General features: G+C 43.8%; 1 protein-coding gene across 9 annotated transcripts in view; it reads right to left on the bottom strand.

The window, feature by feature from the left end:
* Nucleotides 1-23920, bottom strand: part of phldb1a (pleckstrin homology-like domain, family B, member 1a) — an 84730-nt gene that overhangs the window by 28210 nt on the left and 32600 nt on the right. For 6 of the 9 annotated variants that reach the window (XM_020464648.2, XM_031808123.1, XM_020464647.2 and 3 more), the window contains 5 exons: nucleotides 16827-18055; nucleotides 3194-3445; nucleotides 1633-1809; nucleotides 1038-1175; nucleotides 489-617 (listed from right to left, as the gene is read on the bottom strand). In XM_020464648.2, the coding sequence (XP_020320237.1) occupies nucleotides 489-617; nucleotides 1038-1175; nucleotides 1633-1809; nucleotides 3194-3445; nucleotides 16827-18055 (1925 nt within the window). The remainder of the gene's footprint in view (nucleotides 1-488; nucleotides 618-1037; nucleotides 1176-1632; nucleotides 1810-3193; nucleotides 3446-16826; nucleotides 18056-23920) is intronic. The other 3 variants (XM_020464653.2, XM_031808122.1, XM_020464650.2) reach the window with 1 other exon arrangement.

The following is a 23920-nucleotide window of genomic DNA, read 5'->3' on the forward strand; positions in this document are numbered from 1 at the left end:
AGTGTTCAAGTTCCACTGTTCAAGTTCCAGTGTTCTCGTTCCTAGTGTTCTAGTTCCTAGTGTTCTAGTTCCTAATGTTTCTAGCTCCTAGTGTTTTTAGCTCTAGTTTCAGTGTTCTAGTTCCAGTGATCTAGTTCCAGTGATCTAGTTCCAGTGATCTAGTTCCAGTGTTCTAGTTCCAGTGTTCTAGTTCCAGTGTTCTAGTTCCAGTGTTCTAATTCCAGTGATCTATTTCTAGTGTTCAAGTTCTAGTGTTCTAATGTTCTAGTTCCAGTGTTCTAGTTCCAGTGTTCTAGTTCCAGTGTTCTAGTTCCAGTGTTCTAGTTCCAGTGTTCTAGTTCCAGTGTTCTAGTTCTAGTGTTCTAGTGATCTATTTCTAGTGTTCAAGTTCTAGTGTTCTAGTTCTAGTGTTCTAGTGTTCTATTTCCTAGTGTTCTATTTCCTAGTGTTCTAGTTCTAGTGGACTAGGGTGTGTGAAGAGCACTGACCCTCCGTAGCTGCTCCTGTAACTGTTCCCTCAGAGATTCAGGACAGTTATGAACCTGGCTCTTCAGCTCACTGTACCCCTCATGAAGTCTCTCCAGCAGCTGCCGCTCAGTAGACACATTAGCCCTCCCCTAGAACACAAACCACATACACACACCATACACACACACCGTACACACACACGCACACACCGTACACACACAAGAGCACACATCGTCCCAGGGAGAAACAAAACACAGCTCAAAACCACGCCATGCAGCCAAGCAGCTTTAAAGAGAGGTCAAAGGCAGTAGGTGAATGACGGGGTAGGAGGATTAGGGTGCCGGAGGTTAAGGTTGCAAGGCTTCAAGCATCTTTTTGAGTCAAAAGGAAAAAAATAAGCTGAAAAGTGTATAGCTATCAGTACTCAACACACTTGGCCATATAAATTAAGGTTGATCATTGATACAGAGCTTTGATGTACAACTACTAGTACAAATTCTATGCACACTTGCATGCGTGCACGTGTAGGTAGCTGTGTAGCTGTGTGATCTGTTACTAGACGGTCCTACCTTGTCTTTCTCCCTCTGGGTGGCCCTGTCCAGCTGGCTGAGTTTAGACTGGAGCTGAGAGATGATCTCTGTCTCTGCCTCAACCTGCTCCTGCTCAGCCTGCCTCTCCCCCTGCAGCAGAGCCCTCTCCATCTCCGCCTAGGAGGGACAGACAGGCAAACAAGACAACAGTTCTTAGTTTACAGTAACTCGGCCTAGACTCACAAAGAGCAAGTAGAAGCACAGCGTCAAGAAACCTGGAGGAACCAGACTCTAAAGTCCATCCTTAGCTGGCTGTATCAGGTAGAAGTTACTGTTTATCCTATAATAATATAATTTGGGGGGTGTTTCTATTTTTCCTGTTACACACAAGTGACTTGCCTAATTAAATCAAGTTAAATATATATATATAAAGTTTGTAATAAAAAAGTGGGGTCACGGCCAGGGTCGTCATTGTATAGCACCCCTGTAGCAATTAAGGTTAAGCGCCTTGCTCAAAGGGCACAGCGAAATTATTATTTTTAAATGTTTGTTAGCTCCGGAATTCGAATCAGCCAACTGGAGAGTATTGCAGTGCTTACAGGAAATGGACAAGGGTTGCTGTTTGTTAACCTACCTCCTGTCTGGACTCCTGTAGCTGCTGCTCCAGCTCTGTGACTCTGTATTTCAGCTTATCCACCCTGGACAGAACCCTGGTCCTCTCCTCCTCCAGGTACTGCTGCTCCTGACGCCCAGACACACCTGATCCTAACCCCGACACACCCAGACCTAACCCTGACCCTGAGTCTTCCTGCTGGATAAAGCACACATGCACCAATGTGAGTACTTACATAATAAAACAGAACATTCAGAGAACACTGAGCCGCCGACATGGGCCCACGCCGCTCACGAGGACTGTGTGCTCCTGATCGCCGTGGCCGACGTGAGTAAGACATTTAAGTGTGTTAATAACCCCTCGCTAGACTGCATCCCAAGCCGCACCCTTAGAGCATATGCCAACCAGCTGGCTAAATTGTTTACGGACATGTTCAATCTCTCCCTACCCCAGTCTGTTGTCCCCACTTACTTCAAAATGTCCACCATTGTTCCTGTACCCAAGTTAACTGAGCTAAGTGACTATTTATTTATTTTATTTTTATTTTACCTTTATTTAACCAGGTAGGCAAGTTGAGAACAAGTTCTCATTTACAATTGCCTCATAGCAGTCACTTATGTCATCATAAAGTGCTTTGATAGGCTAGTTAAGGATAATATCACCTCCACCTTACACGACACCCTAAACCCACTACAATTTCCATACCACCCAATAGTTAAACAGATTACGTAATCGCCATTGCACTGCACACTGCAATATCCCACCTGGAAGAAGGATTACCAATGTAAGAATGCTGTTCATCAACTACAGCTCACCCTTCAACACCATAGTGCCCTCCAAGCTCATCACCAAGCCTTGGGCCCTGGGTCTGAAACCCTTCCTGTGCAACTGGGTCTTAGACTTTCTGATGGGCCAACCCCAGCTGGTGAAGTTAGGCAACAACACCCCTGCCACACTGATCCTCAACACGGGGGTCCCACACAGGTGTGTGCTCAGCCCCCTCCTGTACTCCCTGTTCACCCATAACTGTGTGGCCACACACGTCTTCAACTCAATCATCAAGTTTGCTGACGAAACAACAGCCTTATTACCAACAATGACAAGACAGCCTACAGGAAGGAAGTGAGAGTCCTGGCAGCGTGGTACCATGAATATGACCTCTCCTTCAACGTCAACAAAATGAAGGTGCTGATCATGGACTACAGGACACAGTAGAGAGAGCACGTTGGTGTGAAGGGATCCACAACGACAGGGCCGTAGTGGAGAGGGTCAAAAGCTTCAAGTCCATCGGCATGCACATCACTGAGGACCTGAAATGGTCCCTTCACACCGACAGTGTGGTGAAGAAGGCGCAACAATGCCTCTTCAACTTCAGGAGGCTGAAGAAATTCTACTTGGCCCCTAAGACCCTCACAAAAGTCTACAGATGCACCGTCGGGAGTATCCTGTCGGCCTGTATTACCACATGGTACGGCAATTGCACCATCTGAGAATGAGTGTGTGCGTGTGTTTGTCTGCTTGAGCATGCATGTGTGCTTGTGTGTGTGTTTGTTTGTGCGTGCGTGTGTGTGTTTTTTCTCACCTCCTGGTGAGTGCTCTCTGTGCTGCTGGACTCCTCTCTCTGGTTCTCCTCGTCACTCTCTCTCTGCCTCTGAGTCACTCCTCCTCGCTGAGACGCCCCACCACCTGTCTCTGTACAGGGTCTCTCTCTAGCGCCCCCCTCCCCTGGTCCAGGGAAGTGCCCTGTTGTACTCCCTGTCTCACCACCCAGACACTGGGGAGAGTTGGTGTACTCCGCACACAGGCTAAGGATGGTCTCCAACCTCTGTCGCTCCTACACACACATCCACACGCACATGCGCGCACACACACACACAGAGCAAAGTGGTAAGAAGGCCTACAAACCACACAATGATACAGCTCAGATTGCCTCGAAAATTGTCCTTGTGTGACATTGTCCCGTCCAGGCAGCTGTCTCAGAGCCATCGGCTGTTCCTATTGGCTGACTGTAACCAGACACCAGAAGTGACGGAACAGGCACGAGCATAACTGTCCCTTTACAGGGGTCCTCTAGCCATCATGCCAGACTCATACTGTATAGGCTAGGTCTGTATTTTGATATAGAACAGGGAAAGTGTTCGACTTTCTCTCTGGCCCCACCCAGGCTAGAGCTTTCTTCTTCTAAATCACATATATTTTAGACTTCCATAGAGCACTATTCTAGCTGCTTGACCACCTCTTAGGAAACAGATATGTTGAGAGCACCTAAGCTAAACCTAACTAACTAAATTAACTCCCATATACACCAACCAAATAAAGGTGTAAACCAATGCACTTCCAGTACAACCTACTTCCAGTACAAATATACAGATACGCACACACTCAATATAGACACATTAAGTAACAAACAAAAACACAGCTATCACACACACACCCACACACCCACACGATGCTGCCATCATTCCCTTAGTACCCCCCTGCTGCTACCCATTTTGTGACCCCATCAGTGTCTTCAGCCAACCTTTCACCTCTGACCTCACCATCTGCTGCAGTCATTTACCCTCACATGTATCTACACTCTGCCCCACTACACTGTGTACCACACACAGTACATATAGTCTGTATAGTTAAACAAACATCACTTGTTAGGGGGTGCTGAGCTTGCTGAAGAAAACTTTGATTAAAATGTTGTGTATTTACTAGACTGATTAAAGGTATCTAGTGAAGTAATCGTGTATGTAGGTCCTACTTCATTTCTACCATATACATATGGCCTCTAGTCTGCCTGTAGAGCAGCCAGGTTGGCAGTACCATTGGAAGGACATGCCACCCATGCCACCCATTACTCCACACCATTCAGGCCAGAGAAGCTAGGCTAAATGATAATAGTGGCATGAGATGACAGACACCACAGCTCACCATGTCCTGCAAACAGTTTGATGGAATCATGCAATGTATTCACACGTACTGCTATGTATTGTCACTCTGCATATAACAAATTGAATCATACTGCACCTACAAAGTACAACTCGGTATCGGTACATTTGTAGATATTATGACAGTGTTACGGTATGTTATTTTGTCAAAACTCTTGGCAAACAGCTAAAATCATATGAACTCATGACCACTGTTGCCCAGACTGAAAAGGGATTTCAAATCAATACAGGCATATTGTAAAAGGCCAATTCTTGTGAAAAGAGGTATCAGAATCAGCATTTAGAGCCATATACATAGCTGTGTCTTAAGTCTAAAACATGAGGGTCAGAATAGGGTACTTAACGGTGTGTGTGTGTGTGTGTGTGTGTGTGTGTGTGTGTGTGTGTGTGTGTGTGTGTGTGTGTGTGTGTGTGTGTGTGTGTGTGTGTGTGTGTGTGTGTGTGTGTGTGTGTGTGTGTGTGTGTGTGTGTGTGTGTGTGTGTGTGTGTGTGTGTGTGAGAGTGAGTGACTGAAACAAAAGAACAAATGTCTCATGCCACCCACCCACTAATGACCGTGTAACATGTTTGTGAAACCACCAGGGAGGAAATGCACAAGAGAGTGACGAGAGAAAAGCTTGTGAATGCCCAACTATAAAATACTTTCTAAGTATCTACAAACATTCAGACATTCCTTATGGTTTAGCGTGGAACACTCAGCCTTTTTGTCAGGATATTACATATTTTGATTGCATTTACATAGAGTCCTAAAGTCAAATTCCTTAAGACTGGATTCAGAGTTTAACAACAGCAACAAGCCTCCCAAATGTTGTTCAGTGGAACAGTGAGAAAGGTAACTGCCAGATTGTTCTTTATGTCATTCATTCCAGTCTTGGAAGAAGGATCTGTTAATCCCAAAGTGAATATGATAAAAATGTAAAAAAGGAGATGTCGGCAGTCAGTCTACCAAAGCACCACAGCATGACACACAGAGAGCAGGCTGAACTGACTTCACTATATCTAGTAACAGGTACTATTAATAACCTTCCTAGCACCAGTTAATCCTACTCTAAAAATTCCTCCACCTTTAAAGGTTCAAGGATATGGTACTTGGTTGCCCCCTGATGGTGAGTAGCCTAAACTACAAACAGTTCCAAAGGTAACAACAGTCAAACAGCCAGGGTAGGCCGGGGTAAACCAGGAACAGATACAGATACAGTACAAAGGTATGGGCCTCTGATAATGACCTAAATCTACAACGGAAACCAATCTCTATCTATGGCTCTGCTGGAAACTGGATATCTTTGAGTTAGTTAAAACTGTTGAGTGAGCGGACTTGTCTTTCAGACTGGCTTTATTTTCAGTCAGCGCTGTGACTGTACAGTCAAATTGTTGTGGTCTGAGGGTCTTTTTCCATTTTAGCAATTCAATTTCTATGGGCTGCTCTGCCCCTACTCTTTCTGGGAATTAGACCACAGATACACCATGACCCACATTACCTCACTGACAGCAAGGGACAGAAGAGAGAGGACAACATAAAAGCTCTCTCTCTCTCGCTCTGATCCTTTTAGCTTTGTTATCTTATCCTTCTCCCCGCATTTCTCTTTATCTTTCTTACTCATAAAATAACATTATGAGGATACGTGTAATCTTGTGTAAAGAATTTGGATATCTGATCAACTCGCGATTACATACACATGCATGCACACACAGACACACACACAGACACAGAAACACAGATAGACAGACCATCAGCACCGTAGCAGATGGGTATTGGCTAGCATGCTAGCAGAAACCTGTAAACTTCCAGTCATTGCGCTAACACTAGTTAGCAACTCTTTTCACACAGCACGTAGAGACATACAAATGATATTCCCGAGTTTATCTGACTCATTGCCAAAATCCAGAAGTATTCCTTTAAGATCTCCTGTTGCCTATTTTTTAAATCATGCTCCGGATCGCATAGAGCAAAATACTTGAAATAGCTTATCTATTTACTACTGTGAAGTAGTTCCAATTAAATGAGAGATGGGATGAATAGTATCCTTGTTGTATCAAATCAAACTTTATTTGTCACATGCGCCGAATACAACAAGTGTAGCAGACCTTAGAGTGAAATGCTTACTTACAAGCCCTTAACCAACACTGCAAACACTGTTTTAAGAAAATATAGATAAGAAAATATTTACTAAATAAAGTAAAAAAAATTAAAAAATAATTAAAAGAACAATAGAATAACAATAACGAAGCTAAACTAAGCAAAAAAGAAATGTTCTCTCCCTGTCCACTGCGTTTATTTTCAGCAAACTTGTGTAAATATTTGTATGAACATAACAAGATTCAAAAACTGAGACATAAACTGAACAAGTTCCACAGACATGTGACTAACAGAAATGGAATAATGCTCCAGAATACAGGCCTCGTTATAACACTCATTCCTTCGACGATAAATGCGAATCTGACCATCACCCCCGGTGAGACAAAACCGCGACTCATCAGTGAAGAGCACTTTTTGCCAGTCCTGTCTGGTCCAGCGACGGTAGGTTTGTGCCCATAGGCGACATTGTTGCCGGTGATGTCTGGTGAGGACCTGCCTTACAACAGGCCTACAAGCCCTCAGCCCAGCCTCTCTCAGCCTATTGCGGACAGTCTGAGCACTGATGGAGGGATTGTGCGTTCCTGATGTACCTCGGTCAGTTGTTGTTGCCATCCTGTACCTGTCCCGCAGGTGTGATATTCGGAAGTACCGATCCTTTGCAGGTATTGTTACACGTGGTCTGCCACTGCGAGGACGATCAACTGTCCGCCCAGTCTCCCTGTAGCGCTGTCTTAGGCGTCTCACAGTACGGACATTGCAATATATTGCCCTGGCCATATCTGCTGTCCTCATGCCTCCTTGCAGCATGCCTAAAGCACGTTCACGCAGATGAGCAGGGACCCTGGGCATCTTTCTTTTGGTGATTTTCAGAGTCAGTAGAAAGGCCTCTTTATAGTGTCCTAAGTTTTCACAACTGTGACCATAATTTTTATTTATTTATTTATTTTACCTTTATTTAACCAGGTAGGCAAGTTGAGAACAAGTTCTCATTTACAATTGCGACCTGGCCAAGATAAAGCAAAGCAGTTCGACAGATAAAACGACACAGAGTTACACATGGAATAAAAACAAACATACAGTCAATAATACAGTATAAACAAGTCTATATACAATGTGAGCAAATGAGGTGAGAAGGGAGGTAAAGGCAAAAAAGGCCATGATGGCAAAGTAAATACAATATAGCAAGTAAAATACTGGAATGGTAGTTTTGCAATGGAAGAATGTGCAAAGTAGAAATAAAAAAATAATGGGGTGCAAAGGAGCAAAATAAATAAATAAATAAAAATTAAATACAGTTGGGAAAGAGGTAGTTGTTTGGGCTAAATTATAGGTGGGCTATGTACAGGTGCAGTAATCTGTGAGCTGCTCTGACAGTTGGTGCTTAAAGCTAGTGAGGGAGATAAGTGTTTCCAGTTTCAGAGATTTTTGTAGTTCGTTCCAGTCATTGGCAGCAGAGAACTGGAAGGAGAGGCGGCCAAAGAAAGAATTGGTTTTGGGGGTGACTAGAGAGATATACCTGCTGGAGCGTGTGCTACAGGTGGGAGATGCTATGGTGACCAGCGAGCTGAGATAAGGGGGGACTTTACCTAGCAGGGTCTTGTAGATGACATGGAGCCAGTGGGTTTGGCGACGAGTATGAAGCGAGGGCCAGCCAACGAGAGCGTACAGGTCGCAATGGTGGGTAGTATATGGGGCTTTGGTGATAAAACGGATTGCACTGTGATAGACTGCATCCAATTTGTTGAGTAGGGTATTGGAGGCTATTTTGTAAATGACATCGCCAAAGTCGAGGATTGGTAGGATGGTCAGTTTTACAAGGGTATGTTTGGCAGCATGAGTGAAGGATGCTTTGTTGCGAAATAGGAAGCCAATTCTAGATTTAACTTTGGATTGGAGATGTTTGATATGGGTCTGGAAGGAGAGTTTACAGTCTAACCAGACACCTAAGTATTTGTAGTTGTCCACGTATTCTAAGTCAGAGCCGTCCAGAGTAGTGATGTTGGACAGGCGGGTAGGTGCAGGTAGCGATCGGTTGAAGAGCATGCATTTAGTTTTACTTGTATTTAAGAGCAATTGGAGGCCACGGAAGGAGAGTTGTATGGCATTGAAGCTTGCCTGGAGGGTTGTTAACACAGTGTCCAAAGAAGGGCCGGAAGTATACAGAATGGTGTCGTCTGCGTAGAGGTGGATCAGGGACTCACCAGCAGCAAGAGCGACCTCATTGATGTATACAGAGAAGAGAGTCGGTCCAAGAATTGAACCCTGTGGCACCCCCATAGAGACTGCCAGAGGTCCGGACAGCAGACCCTCCGATTTGACACACTGAACTCTATCAGAGAAGTAGTTGGTGAACCAGGCGAGGCAATCATTTGAGAAACCAAGGCTGTCGAGTCTGCCGATGAGGATATGGTGATTGACAGAGTCGAAAGCCTTGGCCAGATCAATTGCCTACCGTCTGTAAGCTGTTTGTGTCTTATCGACCGTTCCACAGGTGCATGTTCATTAATTGTTTATGGTTCATTGAACAAGCATGGGAAACAGTGTTTAACGCCTTTACAATGAAGATCTGTGAAGTCATTTAGATTTTAAGAATTATCTTTGAAAGACAGGGCCGTTTCCTTTTCTGCTGAGTTTATATACATAGGGTACCATTACCGAGTCAATGTGCGAGGGTACAGGTTAGTTGAGGTAATTTGTACATGTAGGTAGAGGTAAAGTGATTATGCATAGATAGTAAACAGCTTGTAAATCTGAAAAGCTGGCATTAACATTTCAGCCACAATATATTCAAATCACTAGCTGTTCGATTTTATATTTAATGTTTAATATAATTTATTTATATATTTTTTCCGCTCCTGGGAATGAATAAACAAGGGGGGAAAATGACGCAATTATGCCATTAAATCAAATGATTATTTAATTATTTCTCTCAGTGTAAAAAGAAGTGGGGGGGGGTGTCAGTGCAAATAGTCTGGGTGGCCATTTGATTAATTGTTCAGCAGTCTTACAGCTTGTGGTTAGAAGCTGTTAAGGAGCCTTTTGGACATAGACTTGGCGCTCCAGTACCGCTTGCCTTGCGGTAGCAAAGAACAGTCTATGACTTGGGGGACTGGAATCTTTGACAATTTTTTGTGCCTTCCTCTGACACCGCCTAATATATGCAGTAGGTCCTGGATAGCAGGAAGCTTGGCCCCAGTGATGTACTAGGCTGTACGCACTACCCTCTGTAGCGTCTTACGGTCGGATGCCGAAAACAGTTTCTCTCAAAGGTGCAGCTGTATAACTTTTTGAGGATCTGGGGACCCATGCCAAATCTTTTCTGTCCCCTGAGGGGGAAAAGGCGACCCGCTCCACTACAACCCTGTCAATGTGAATTGGGTGTGTTCGGCCCTCCTTTTCCTGTAGTCCAAGATCATCTCCTTTGTCTTACTCACGTTGTTGTCCTGGCACCACACTGCCAGGTCTCTGACCTAATACCTACAGGCTATCTCATTGTTGTCAGTGATCAAGCTTACCACCTTTGTGTCTTCAGCAACTTAATGATGGTGTTGGAGTCGTGCTTGGCCACACAGTCGTGGGTGAACAGGGAGTACAGGAGGGGACTAAGCACGCACCCCGGAGGGGACCCAGTGTTGAGGTTCACACTTCCCTCTGCAACTGGATCATGGACATCCTGACAGCAGGTGGTGAGGATAGGCAACAACACCTCCGCCACGCTGACCATCAACACGGGGGTCCCTCAGGGGTGTGTGCTTAATCCCCTCATGAACTCCCTGTTCACCCACGACTGTGTGGCCACGCACGACTCCAACACCATCTTCATGTTTGCTGACAACACAATAGTGGTAGGACTGATAGCCTACAGGGTTGTAGAACAGATTTTTTTTACAGATTTATTGAAGTCTCTAACACCATTTTTACAACATTGTATGATTCAAGGATGCCACATTACAAAATAAAAAGCATTACTATCTTTTTCTACCATAGAGAACCAGACAAAAATGTGTATACACTCTGCCTATTGGCTTTTTGCATATCTGAAAATACAACACTCCCCTTTTAAGGCTCTCCTGGAGGATTGTTGGCCACCCTTAGTAGCCTATAAAATATTGCAATATAACATTATATGACATTTTAAGAGCGTCCTACTTCCCTGGGAAGATGAAAAATATGTCTACGGTACAAAACAGACTCGAACAGATCTGGGATGGCATACAACCACTGCACATAAACCATTTTTAAAAAGCTATGAGGCTGACCATTTAGCTTACAATGTTGATAAAGTTGTATTTCCTTATATTATAAGCTCAACAATACACACATGGCTGTATGCTATCCATGAATGCTAAAAAGATGCCATTTTTATCTGTTAGAAATTAAATGCTTGTTTCAATAGCATGTTTATAAAATAAATCCCTCAACATTTCCATGGTCATATTTTGGCTAAGCTAGGTTATTTTGAAACAAAGTAAGACATGCTTCATAAAATGACATAAAATGTCCAGGTTTGAAACAATTAAATGCATGGTTAAATCATTTCAAAATGCTATTTAGCCTATTTTTATGTAATTAAATGCATGGTTAAATCATTTCAAAATGCTATTTAGCCTATTTTTATGTAATTAAATGCATGGTTAAATCATTTCAAAATGCTATTTAGCCTATTTTTATGTAATTAAATGCATGGTTAAATCATTTCAAAATGCTATTTAGCCTATTTTTATGTAATTAAATGCATGGTTAAATCATTTCAAAATGCTATTTAGCCTATTTTTATGTAATTAAATGCATGGTTAAATCATTTCAAAATGCTATTTAGCCTATTTTTATGTAATTAAATGCATGGTTAAATCATTTCAAAATGCTATTTAGCCTATTTTTATGTAATTAAATGCATGGTTAAATCATTTCAAAATGCTATTTAGCCTATTTTTATGTAATTAAATGCATGGTTAAATCATTTCAAAATGCTATTTAGCCTATTTTTATGTAATTAAATGCATGGTTAAATCATTTCAAAATGCTATTTAGCCTATTTTTATGTAATTAAATGCATGGTTAAATCATTTCAAAATGCTATTTAGCCTATTTTTATGTAATTAAATGCATGGTTAAATCATTTCAAAATGCTATTTAGCCTATTTTTATGTAATTAAATGCCTCATTAAAGTTTGGCTACATTTTCTAGTAACTCCCTCATGTCATTGGTTTGGACATGTAGCCAATATGCACATAGGCTTTTTTAAAATCTATGTACATGAAAAATAGATTTGAATACTATTCCAATGTTGGCCTCTCTGATTCAATTGTGATCGGAGTAATTGTTGATATTGTGGTTTTTGTGTCATTGGGACATCACTAAGGACTTAACATGGCCCACAAACACCCATACAGTCTTGTAGAGAGCACGACAGCGCCACTTCCCTCTCAGAAGGCTGAAAAGATTTGACATGGGCCCTCAGATCCTCAAAAAGTTCCACAGTTGCACCATTAAGAGCATCTTGACTGACTGCATCACTGTTTAGTATTTTATTCCTCGTGTTATAATTTCTATTTTTCTTATTTTTAACTCTGTTGGGAAGAGTTTGTAAGTTCGTAAGTACACCATAAAGTCTACACCTGTTGTATTTGGCGCATGTGTCTTGGTGACAAATACAATTGTATTATAATTTACAGTGGGGCAAAAAAGTATTTAGTCAGCCACCAATTGTGCAAGTTCTCCCACTTAAAAAGATGAGAGGCCTGTAATTTTCATCACTTCAACTATGACAGACAAAATGAGAAAAAATTATCCAGAAAATCACATTGTAGGATTTTTAATTAATTAATTTGCAAATTATGGTGGAAAATAAGTATTTTGTCAATAACAAAAGTTTCTCAATACTTTGTTATATACCCTTTTTTGGCAATGACAGAGGTCAAACATTTTCTGTAATTCTTCACAAGGTTTTCACACACTGTTGCTGGTATTTTGGCCCATTCCTCCATGCAGATCTCCTCTAGAGCAGTGATGTTTTGGGGCTGTTGCTGGGCAACACGGACTTTCAACTCCTTCCAAAGATTTTCTATGGGGTTGAGATCTGGAGACTGGCTAGGCCACTCCAGGACCTTGAAATGCTTCTTACGAAGCCACTCCTTCGTTGCCCAGGCGGTGTGTTTGGGATCATTGTCATGCTGAAAGACCCAGCCACGTTTCATCTTCAATGCCCTTGCTGATGGAAGGAGGTTTTCACTCAAAATCTCACAATACATGGCCCCCATTCATTCTTTCATTTACACGGATCAGTCGTCCTGGTCCCTTTGCAGAAAAACAGCCCCAAAGCATGATGTTTCCACCCCCATGCCTCACAGTAGCTATGGTGTTCTTTGGATGCAACTCAGCATTCTTTGTCCTCCAAACACGACGAGTTGAGTTTTTACCAAAAAGTTATATTTTGGTTTCATCTGACCATATGACATTCTCCCAATCTTCTTCTGGATCATCCAAATGCTCTCTAGCAAACTTCAGACGGGCCTGGACATGTACTGGCTTTTTATTTTTTTATTTTACCTTTATTTAACCAGGCAAGTCAGTTAAGAACAAATTCTTATTTTCAATGACGGCCTAGGAACAGTGGGTTAACTGCCTGTTCAGGGGCAGAACGACAGATTTGTACCTTGTCAGCTCGGGGGTTTGAACTTGCAACCTTCCGGTTACAAGTCCAATGCTCTAACCACTAGGCTACCCTGCCACTTAAGCAGGGGGACACATCTGGCACTGCAGGATTTGAGTCCCTGGCGGCGTAGTGTGTTACTGATGGTAGGCTTTGTTACTTTGGTCCCAGCTCTCTGCAGGTCATTCACTAGGTCCCCCCGTGTGGTTCTGGGATTTTTGCTCACCGTTCTTGTGATCATTTTGACCCCACGGGTTGAGATCTTGTGTGGAGCCCCAGATCGAGGGAGATTATCAGTGGTCTTGTATGTCTTCCATTTCCTAATAATTACTCCCACATTTGATTTCTTCAAACCAAGCTGCTTACCTATTGCAGATTCAGTCTTCCCAGCCTGGTGCAGGTCTACAATTGTGTTTTCTGGTGTCCTTTGACAGCTCTTTGGTCTTGGCCATAGTGGAGTTGAGAGTGTGACTGTTTGAGGTTGTGGACAGGTGTATTTTATACTGATAACAAGTTCAAACAGGTGCCATTAATACAGTTTACGAGTGGAGGACAGAGGAGCCTCTTAAAGACGAAGTTACAGGTCTGTGAGAGCCAGAAATCTTGCTTGTTTGTAGGAGACCAAATACTTATTTTCCACCATAATTTGCAAATAAATACATAAAAAAATCCTACAATGTGATTTTCTGGATTTTTTTTCTTCTAATTTTGTCTGTCATGGTTGAAGTGTACCTATGAGGAAAATTACAGGCCTCTCTCATCTTTTTAAGTGGGAGAACTTGCACAATTGGTGGCTGACCAATACTTTTTTGCCCCACTGTATTATTTTATTTGAAACCATCACAGTCAGAAAAGAAAAGGTGAGGAATTTATTCTGTAAATGTTAATGGAAATGAAATACATTCATATGAAATATATTCCTATTTGTAATTATTTTAGATTGCAAAGAAAAAAGAAAAAGATTTTAGCTCATTTTGCTAATGGCAAATGTTTGCATCTTGTTACTATATTTTCCTTTTTTATGCATAAGGGTTTCATCATATAACCTATTTTCACAAAATACATGCTTGTAATGCAAAACTTCAACCACTAGATAGTGTGTACGCATTGTCTAAAGTTTGTGGTAAGATAAGCACTTTCTCATGTCAAGTTCAGTTTTTTATAAATGCCAACTTTTGCGTGAATATTGACACATGCAAGTTTTGGGGTATATTTTGTACGTATGCAAAGTTTATAAATGAGGCCCCTGACACATTCCCTCCCAACTCTGACCACACTGACCTTTCTTCCATACATGCTAACACTCTGCCCCCTCTCTGGCTCTCTCCCTTGCTTATTGCAAAATGCTGTCAATAACTGTCCTGTTTGTTCCCAGAGACTTTTTGGCTCCAGAAATAGCGTCCCCCCCCCCCCCTGTGTGTGTGTGTGTGTGTGTGTGTGTGTGTGTGTGTGTCCCCAGTGTGGTCTCATCAGCTGCTATCTGCCAGGAGCATGAACCCAGATCCCTGAGCTACGTACGTACGTGCGTGCGCGCGCGTGTGCGTATGTGTGTGTGTGTGTGTTTGCATGGTGACTGAGCCACCCTGCCCCTGGGCTCAGTCAGAGGTGTGTGCCCCAAATGGCACCCTATTCCCTGAAAGTGAGCTACCTTTGACCAGGGCCCATAGAACTCTGGTCCAAAGTAGTGCACTATATACAGTGGGCTCCAAAATTACTGGCAATGCACAAACAATACTTAAAAAAATATAAACAATACAATTATAGAGATAAACTCAAAATATCAACATGTGAGAAATACTGTACTTTATACATTTTTCAATGGAACCAACCAAAATCACACAATTATTTAATACAAAATAAATTTCACCAAAATCAAGGATTCATAATTATTGGCACTCCTCATTTAGTACTCAGTGCAACCACCTCTGGCAAGGATAAAGGTCATTCCTGTAATGTTTGACAAGGTTAAGGAACACATTTGGAGGGGTTTTGGACCCTTTCTCTATTCAGATCCTTTCAAGATCCTTCCCATTTTTGGGTTTGCACTTATTAACTGCCCTCTTCAACTCAGCCCACAGGTTTTTCGATTGGATTGAGGTCCGGCGACTGAGATGACCATGGCAGAACATTAATTTTGTTGACACAGAACCATTTCTGTGTGGATCTTGAGGTATGTTCGGGGTCATTGTCTTGTTGGAAAGTCCACCTACGTCCAAGTCACAGCCTTCTGGCAGAGCCAACCTGATTGTCGGCCAAAATTGACTGGTACTTGGTGGTATTAATTATGCCATCAATCTTAATCAGTGCCCCTGGAGATCTGGAATTTAAACAGCCCCAAAACATCACTGACCCACCACCATATTTCACAGTGGGTATGAGGTGCCTCTCCTTGAATGCATCTCTGTTTCGATGCCAAACATGCCGATGCTGTATCTGACCAAAACGTCTCATCTGACCAGATCACCTTCTTCCGGTCATAATTTAAATGACGTTTAGGAAACTCCAAGCGCTTGCGTCTGTCTGTGTCTTGGGGCCAGAAAGGGCTTTCTTCTGGCAACCCTTCCAAAGAGCCTATCTGATGGTGCTTTTTGAAACCTGGTGACCCCAAGACGCCACCAAGGCCTGCAATTCTTTCACAGTGAATCTTGGGGATTTTGTTGCTTCTCTCACCATCCTCCTCCCTATCCTTGTGTCCTCTACCCGTGAGGTTCTCAACTGTTCCTTATCTTTAGATTTTTTTAAATAATTGCCCTGACAGGGCTCAGTGGTATATTCAATCATTTGTGGATCTTCTTGAAGCCACTACCAGATTTATGAAGGTCTACAGCCATCGGTCTCTTTTGAACTGCCAGTTCTTTTGTTTTCTTCATGGTGTTGGATGTTGAAGGGATATTGCATGCAAGTTACCTTATTTGTATACCCTAGTGAAACAGACTAAGATAAACATAAATAAGTGGAATTTAATTCCACTTTTGGTAGATGTTTACAATTTACAATAATGTTGATAGATGTTTACAATAATCTTTAAGAGTGCCATTAATTGTGAGACCTTGATTTAGAGGACATAGATGTTTAATTAAATCAATAAATTATTTTGGTGGATTCCATTGAAACATCAATAAAGTACACTATTTCTCACATGTTGGTATTTTGAGTTTCTCTCTGTAATTATCTTGTTTATCTTTTTTAAAGTATTGTTTGTGCATTGCCAGTCAGGGGTGCCAGTAATTTTGGAGCCCACTGTAGGGAATAGGGTGTAATTTGGGATGCAATCAGAGTGACATGCTTGTGTAAATTCCTTAGGGAGTCTGAAAGTCCATGTGTTGAGGGCGTGGGTGTCTCCCTGACTGCTATATATACCCAACACAGGAGTGAGGGAGCAGCAGTCAATTTCAAGGCAAGCTTCCTCTAGACTGGAACACCCACCCAGCACATATAGACACCACCCCCTCTTTATAGAACTCCACTCCTCTGAGCACATATAGCCGCCCACCTACACACACACACACACACACACACACACACACACACACACACCTGAATACTCACCAGCTTCTCCATCTCCTGCTCGCGGAGTCTCTCCTCTCTCTGCCAGCGGTGGTACTCCAGCAGCTCATCCTCGTTGTCACTGATCTCTGAGATGCTGTTCTTGCGTTCCCGGGTCCGGGGCCGTATAGGCCCCTTGGGGTCCCTAGATACTCCAGCTGGGTCCCTGGTGGCCCCAGCACTACCAGACTTCTTCCTCTGTCCCTGGGGGCTTGTGAGAGGAGAGGGCCCAGTTCCTGTCCCAGACACAGACAGAGATCCCAAGGCTGGTGTCATGGCGATACCCGGGCTGCCCTTCTGCTGCCTGCCTCCCCCGGAGGTGGGAGAGGGACTCCTGGCTCGCAGCCCCCTATCCTGGAGGGAGCCCTGTGCTGGAGAAGCCCCTCTACGAGACATGGAGGGGCTGGGAGGGGGTAGCTCCCTCAGGCTGGAGGGTCCAGAGGGCTCTGGGGTCCTACGTGTCTGCTGAGGGCTGTCTGTGTGGGACTGGGCCTGGAAGAGGTGCTGGGGGCTGGGTGGACGAGAGCCTAAGCCACCCACCCTCACCCTAGGGCTGGAGGGGGCCGTGGATGCCTGACATCCAGAGAACTTAGAGTTTAGTCTGCCGCTGGAGACTGGGATGTGGGATGGTCCATGTACTGCTTTAGGAGTCTCTGAACTGCCTACTGGGCTGTCCTGACCCACACCTCTACGGGAAGCAGTGGGGCTTGGCAAGGACTCCGCTAGGGACCTCCTCAGAGGCCTGGGGCTCTCCGGGACCCTCTGCACATCAGCAGGTCCACTGTAGCCCCCAGGAGGGGTGGTACGTGGCTGGGTGACAGGGGTCTGGGTGGTGAGGGTGTAGCTGGAGGAGCGGGCAGGCACTGGAGGAGTATCAGGCCCCGGGAAAGCATCACTACTGGCAGCCGACAGAGGAGAGGAGAGCGGGGAGAAGGGGCCGGGCGGGGAGGCGTTCTCATAGCTGGAGCCCATGGACATGGCCCCAGGGCTGGTGGGAGGGTAGAGCAGGAAACGTCCTCCCCCATTCAGCATGGGGGAAAGGGCGGACTGAGGGATGGGGTGGTGGGCCAGCTTCCCGGAGGACTGGGGGTCATCCATCACCAGAGAGTCCATGATGTCCTGGAGGTCCCTCTCTATGGTGCTGGTCAGGGGGCCTGGGTGTGGGCCAGAGCCGGAACGGGTCCTCTCATGGGGGGCAGGCTGGTGGTTCCCATTAAGCACCGTGTGGGAGTCTATGGTAAGACAGGAAAAGGAACCAGTCAGTGTTTTAAAGGTATATACTGTATGTTTCTAAAGTAGTCTACACACATCAACAATGACTGAGAGACAGACAGACGGACACACCCAAAAGTATTTTATAGCCTACTAAAACATCCAGTACTGTATATAGGCTACTGTGGCAACACCCTGTGTGTGTTGTAAGTTTTGTTTCTCAGCTGTGTGTGCTGTAATCCTATAGGGATCTGGGGCTGCTAAATTTAAACACTCTCTACTTCAATCTCACTGGGCCCAGACAGGAAAGTGTGGTTCTCACTCACACTCTCTCTCACACACACACACACACACGATCGGGTGTGGCTCTCAGACCAGCTGCAGTACTAAGGTCAGAGGATAATGGACTCTCAGTCAGCACCACCCACAGCACAGGCCAAGAGACATCATCAGCACAGGGGCAGAATTAAGACACAATAAAGTGTATAGAGGCTATAAAAAGTCCCTATAGTATAAGTAAGGCATAAATGCCGACATTCTGTACATTACCTTAGGAATAATGGACAACACAGTGGGACGATTCGGAGTGGAGTCCCTCCGCAGAGTAAATTTTTTCCAAGGTAATGTACAGTGTGGAGGGATTTATCCCGCGTATACGATTGCAACGTGGCACGGACAGAGATGGTCGCCTCGCTTCAGGTCCTTAGGAAACTATGCAGTGATTGTTTTTTTATATATTATTTCTTACATTGTTAGCACCGGAAATCACCAGGAAATCTCAAGTGTTATTCCATACAGCCGAGAAGAACTATTGGATATAAAAGTATTGACAACTTACCAACATTACAACCAAGAATATGACTTTCCTGAAGTGGATCCTTTGTTCGGACCTCCACACTGGACATGGGATCTTATCCCGGAGGCCGACCCAAAACAGGAGAGGCAGCCGGAGCGGTTAACTGGTCACACTCAGAAGGAGAGCACACCATCCACCGCTCCCAAGCATGTCCAATCTCTAGATAACAAGGTGGACGAAATTAGGGCACGAGTTGCCTTCCAGAGAGACATGGCTCACTCAGGATATGTTGTCAGAGTCGTTACAGGCACCCGATTTCTTCATGTATCACGCCGACAGAAACAAATATCTCTCTGGTAAGAAGAAGGGAAGGGGGTGTATGATTAACGACTCATGGTGTAATCACACCAACATACAGGAACTTAAGTCCTTTTGTTCACCTGACCTAGAACTCCTTACAATCAATGCCGACCGCATTATCTTCCAAGAGAATTCTCTTCGATTATAGTCACAGCCGTGTATATCCCCCCCCAAGCAGACACCTCGTAGACCCTGAAAGAACTTCACTGGACTCTATGTAAACTGGAAACCATACATCCTGAGGCTGCATTTATTGTAGCCGGGATTTTAACAAAGCTAACCTGCGAACGAGACTTCCTAAATTCTATCACCATATCGAATGCGTGACACGGGCTGCTAGCATTCTGGATCATTGCTACTCTAACTTCCGCGATGCATACAAAGTCCTGCCCTGCCTTCGGCAAATCTGACCATGACTCCATTTTATTGCTCCCAGCCTATAGACAGAAACTAAAACAGGAAACGCCCGTGCTCAGGTCCGTCCAACGCTGGTCTGACCAATCGGATTCCACGCTTCAGGATTCCTTCGGTCGCGTGGATTGGGATATGTTCTGGATAACCTCAGACAAAAACATTGATGCATACGATGACTCTGTGCCCGAGTTTATTAGCAAGTGCATCGGAGATGTCCCACTGTGACTTTTTAAAACATTTCCTAACCAGAAACAGTGGATTGATGGCAGCATTCACGCAAAACTGAAAGAGCAAACCACCGCTTTCAAACATGGCATGGCGACTAGAGAAACATGACCGAATACAAAGAGTACAGCTATTCCTTCCGCAAGGCAATGAAACAAGCAAAGCGTTAGCATAGAGACAAAGTAGTGTCGCAATTCAACGGCTCAAACAGGAGACGTATGTGGCAGGGTCTACATTCAATCACGGATTACAAAAAGAAAACCAGCCCCATCGCAGACATCAATGTCTTGCTTCCAGACAAATTAAACAACTTCTTTGCTCGCTTTGAGGACAATACAGTGCCACTGACATGGCCCGCTACCAAAGCCCGTGGGCTCTCCTTCTCCGTGGCCAACGTGAGTAAAACATTTAAAATGTGTTAACCCTCGCAAGGCTGCCGGCCCAGACGGCATCAATAGCCGCGTCTTCAGAGCATGCGCAGACCAGATGCCTGGTGTGTTTACGGACATATTCAGTCAATCCCTATCCAAGTCTGTTGTCCCCACATGCCTCAAGATGGCCACCATTGTTCCTGTTCCCAAGAAAGCTAAGGTAACTGAACTAAATGACTACTGCCCCATTGCACTCACTTCTGTCATCATGAAGTGCTTTGAGAGACTAGTCAAGAAGCATATCACCTCCACCCTACCTGAAACACAGGCGTTTTAAAACAGAAAAGTCAAAGTTGGTACTTTTTACCTAGACACACCAATTTGCTTACCGCCCCAATAGGTCCACAGAAGGAGAGGTCAGTACAGGTGCATCAAACCTGGGAGCGAGAGACTGAAAAACAGCTTCTCTCTCAAGGCCATCAGACTGTTAAACAGCCACCACTAACATAGAGAGGCTGCTGTCAACATACAGACTCAAATCTCTGGCCACTTTAATAAATGGACTTAATAAAGGTATCACTAGTCACCTTAAATATCCTATATTACTCATCTCATATGTATATACTGTTCTAAACCATCTACTGCATCTTGCCTATGCCTATCATTAGTCACTTTAAATAACACCACTTTAATTATGTTTACATATCCGACATCAATCATCTCATATGTATATACTGCACTATACCATCTACTGCATCTTGCCTATGCCGCACAGCCATCGCTCATCCATATATTTATATGTACATATTCTTATTCATCCCTTACATTTGTGTGTATAAGGTAATTGTTGTGAATTTGTTAGATTACTCGTTAGATATTACTGCCTTGTCGGACCTCGAAGCACAAGCATTTCGCTACACTCGCATTAACATCTGCCACCAATAAAATGTTATTTGATTATACCACAGCTGCCAAAAAAACAATACTAAAGCACACATTTACTGGAATAGAAATTACATATTTTCATTGATATTTTCATTTTGATAAGTAAATTCATACATGCCAGAGACGTGACCCAGTCTTTCATTATTTTTGTTCTATATCTATGGATCCAGTCGTTTGTTTCGAACACTATGCATGCTTGCTAAGGTTCTTCACTCATCAAAGTAGCACATCCCTTGATTGCACACGTGGGACTATTTGACAGCACTAGTGCCAGCTAGTTTGTAGGCTATAAGGCTTAGCTATCTACAGTGTAGATGATGGCATACAAAATGTATTGCATTAATATAACAAGAGCAGTGTGTTTGTTTCTCTTTTCTTTTAAGTTATTGCATTGTGTCCAACACACCTGCAACAAGATAACTCAGATCTGTGATTGTTTTTTTGACTAAGCCTATAATAATGGCGTAAAAAATATGTTCCATCAATGTAAAACATTTGTAAAAAAAAAAGATGACAATAATTGAATTAGTTGTTAGTGATGTTAGTGAGTTAGCGCTTAACCAGTTTAGCTTGCTAGGTTCTTCAGAGCTAGCTGTATTTTGAAATTAAATTGGACGCTGCCATTAATGGTGAAGTAGGACATCCTCAAGCCGCCGAACGACTCATCTCTTGTCATGATGGTCCTGACACTATTTCCATCCTTTTGTTATTGTTGGTTGTTGTTACTGCAGTTGCTGCTGCTACTGCTTCCGGCAGGAGCACTCCGTTCTGCCACCTCTAGTCTCTTGACCACCCCAACCCTTTTATTTATTTATTTTATTTTACCTTTATTTAACCAGGTAGGCAAGTTGAGAACAAGTTCTCATTTACAATTGCGACCTGGCCAAGATAAAGCAAAGCAGTTCGACAGATAAAACGACACAGAGTTACACATGGAGTAAAAACAAACATACAGTCAATAATGCAGTATAAACAAGTCTATATACAATGTGAGCAAATGAGGTGAGAAGGGAGGTAAAGGCAAAAAAGGCCATGATGGCAAAGTAAATACAATATAGCAAGTAAAATACTGGAATGGTCGTTTTGCAATGGAAGAATGTGCAAAGTAGAAATAAAAAATAATGGGGTGCAAAGGAGCAAAATAAATAAATAAATAAAAATTAAATACAGTTGGGAAAGAGGTAGTTGTTTGGGCTAAATTATAGGTGGGCTATGTACAGGTGCAGTAATCTGTGAGCTGCTCTGACAGTTGGTGCTTAAAGCTAGTGAGGGAGATAAGTGTTTCCAGTTTCAGAGATTTTTGTAGTTCGTTCCAGTCATTGGCAGCAGAGAACTGGAAGGAGAGGTGGCCAAAGAAAGAATTGGTTTTGGGGGTGACTAGAGAGATTTACCTGCTGGAGCGTGTGCTACAGGTGGGAGATGCTATGGTGACCAGCGAGCTGAGATAAGGGGGGACTTTACCTAGCAGGGTCTTGTAGATGACATGGAGCCAGTGGGTTTGGCGACGAGTATGAAGCGAGGGCCAGCCAACGAGAGCGTACAGGTCGCAATGGTGGGTAGTATATGGGGCTTTGGTGATAAAACGGATTGCACTGTGATAGACTGCATCCAATTTGTTGAGTAGGGTATTGGAGGCTATTTTGTAAATGACATCGCCAAAGTCGAGGATTGGTAGGATGGTCAGTTTTACAAGGGTATGTTTGGCAGCATGAGTGAAGGATGCTTTGTTGCGAAATAGGAAGCCAATTCTAGATTTAACTTTGGATTGGAGATGTTTGATATGGGTCTGGAAGGAGTGTTTACAGTCTAACCAGACACCTAAGTATTTGTAGTTGTCCACGTATTCTAAGTCAGAGCCGTCCAGAGTAGTGATGTTGGACAGGCGGGTAGGTGAAGGTAGCGATCGGTTGAAGAGCATGCATTTAGTTTTACTTGTATTTAAGAGCAATTGGAGGCCACGGAAGGAGAGTTGTATGGCATTGAAGCTTGCCTGGAGGGTTGTTAACACAGTGTCCAAAGAAGGGCCGGAAGTATACAGAATGGTGTCGTCTGCGTAGAGGTGGATCAGGGACTCACCAGCAGCAAGAGCGACCTCATTGATGTATACAGAGAAGAGAGTCGGTCCAAGAATTGAACCCTGTGGCACCCCCATAGAGACTGCCAGAGGTCCGGACAGCAGACCCTCCGATTTGACACACTGAACTCTATCAGAGAAGTAGTTGGTGAACCAGGCGAGGCAATCATTTGAGAAACCAAGGCTGTCGAGTCTGCCGATGAGGATATGGTGATTGACAGAGTCGAAAGCCTTGGCCAGATCAATGAATACGGCTGCACAGTAATGTTTCTTATCGATGGCGGTTAAGATATCGTTTAGGACCTTGAGCTGAGGTGCACCCATGACCAGCTCTGAAACCGGATTGCATAGCAGAGAAGGTATGGTGAGATTCGAAATGGTCGGTAATCTGTTTGTTGACTTGGCTTTCGAAGACCTTAGAAAGGCACGGTAGGATAGATATAGGTCTGTAGCAGTTTGGGTCAAGAGTGTCCCCCCCTTTGAAGAGGGGGATGACCGCAGCTGCTTTCCAATCTTTGGGAATCTCAGACGACACGAAAGAGAGGTTGAACAGGCTAGTAATAGGGGTGGCAACAATTTCGGCAGATAATTTTAGAAAGAAAGGGTCCAGATTGTCTAGCCCGGCTGATTTGTAGGGGTCCAGATTTTGCAGCTCTTTCAGAACATCAGCTGAATGGATTTGGGAGAAGGAGAAATGGGG

The sequence above is a fragment of the Oncorhynchus kisutch genome, linkage group LG28 (genome assembly GCF_002021735.2).
Source record: "Oncorhynchus kisutch isolate 150728-3 linkage group LG28, Okis_V2, whole genome shotgun sequence".
NCBI lineage: Eukaryota > Metazoa > Chordata > Actinopteri > Salmoniformes > Salmonidae > Oncorhynchus > Oncorhynchus kisutch.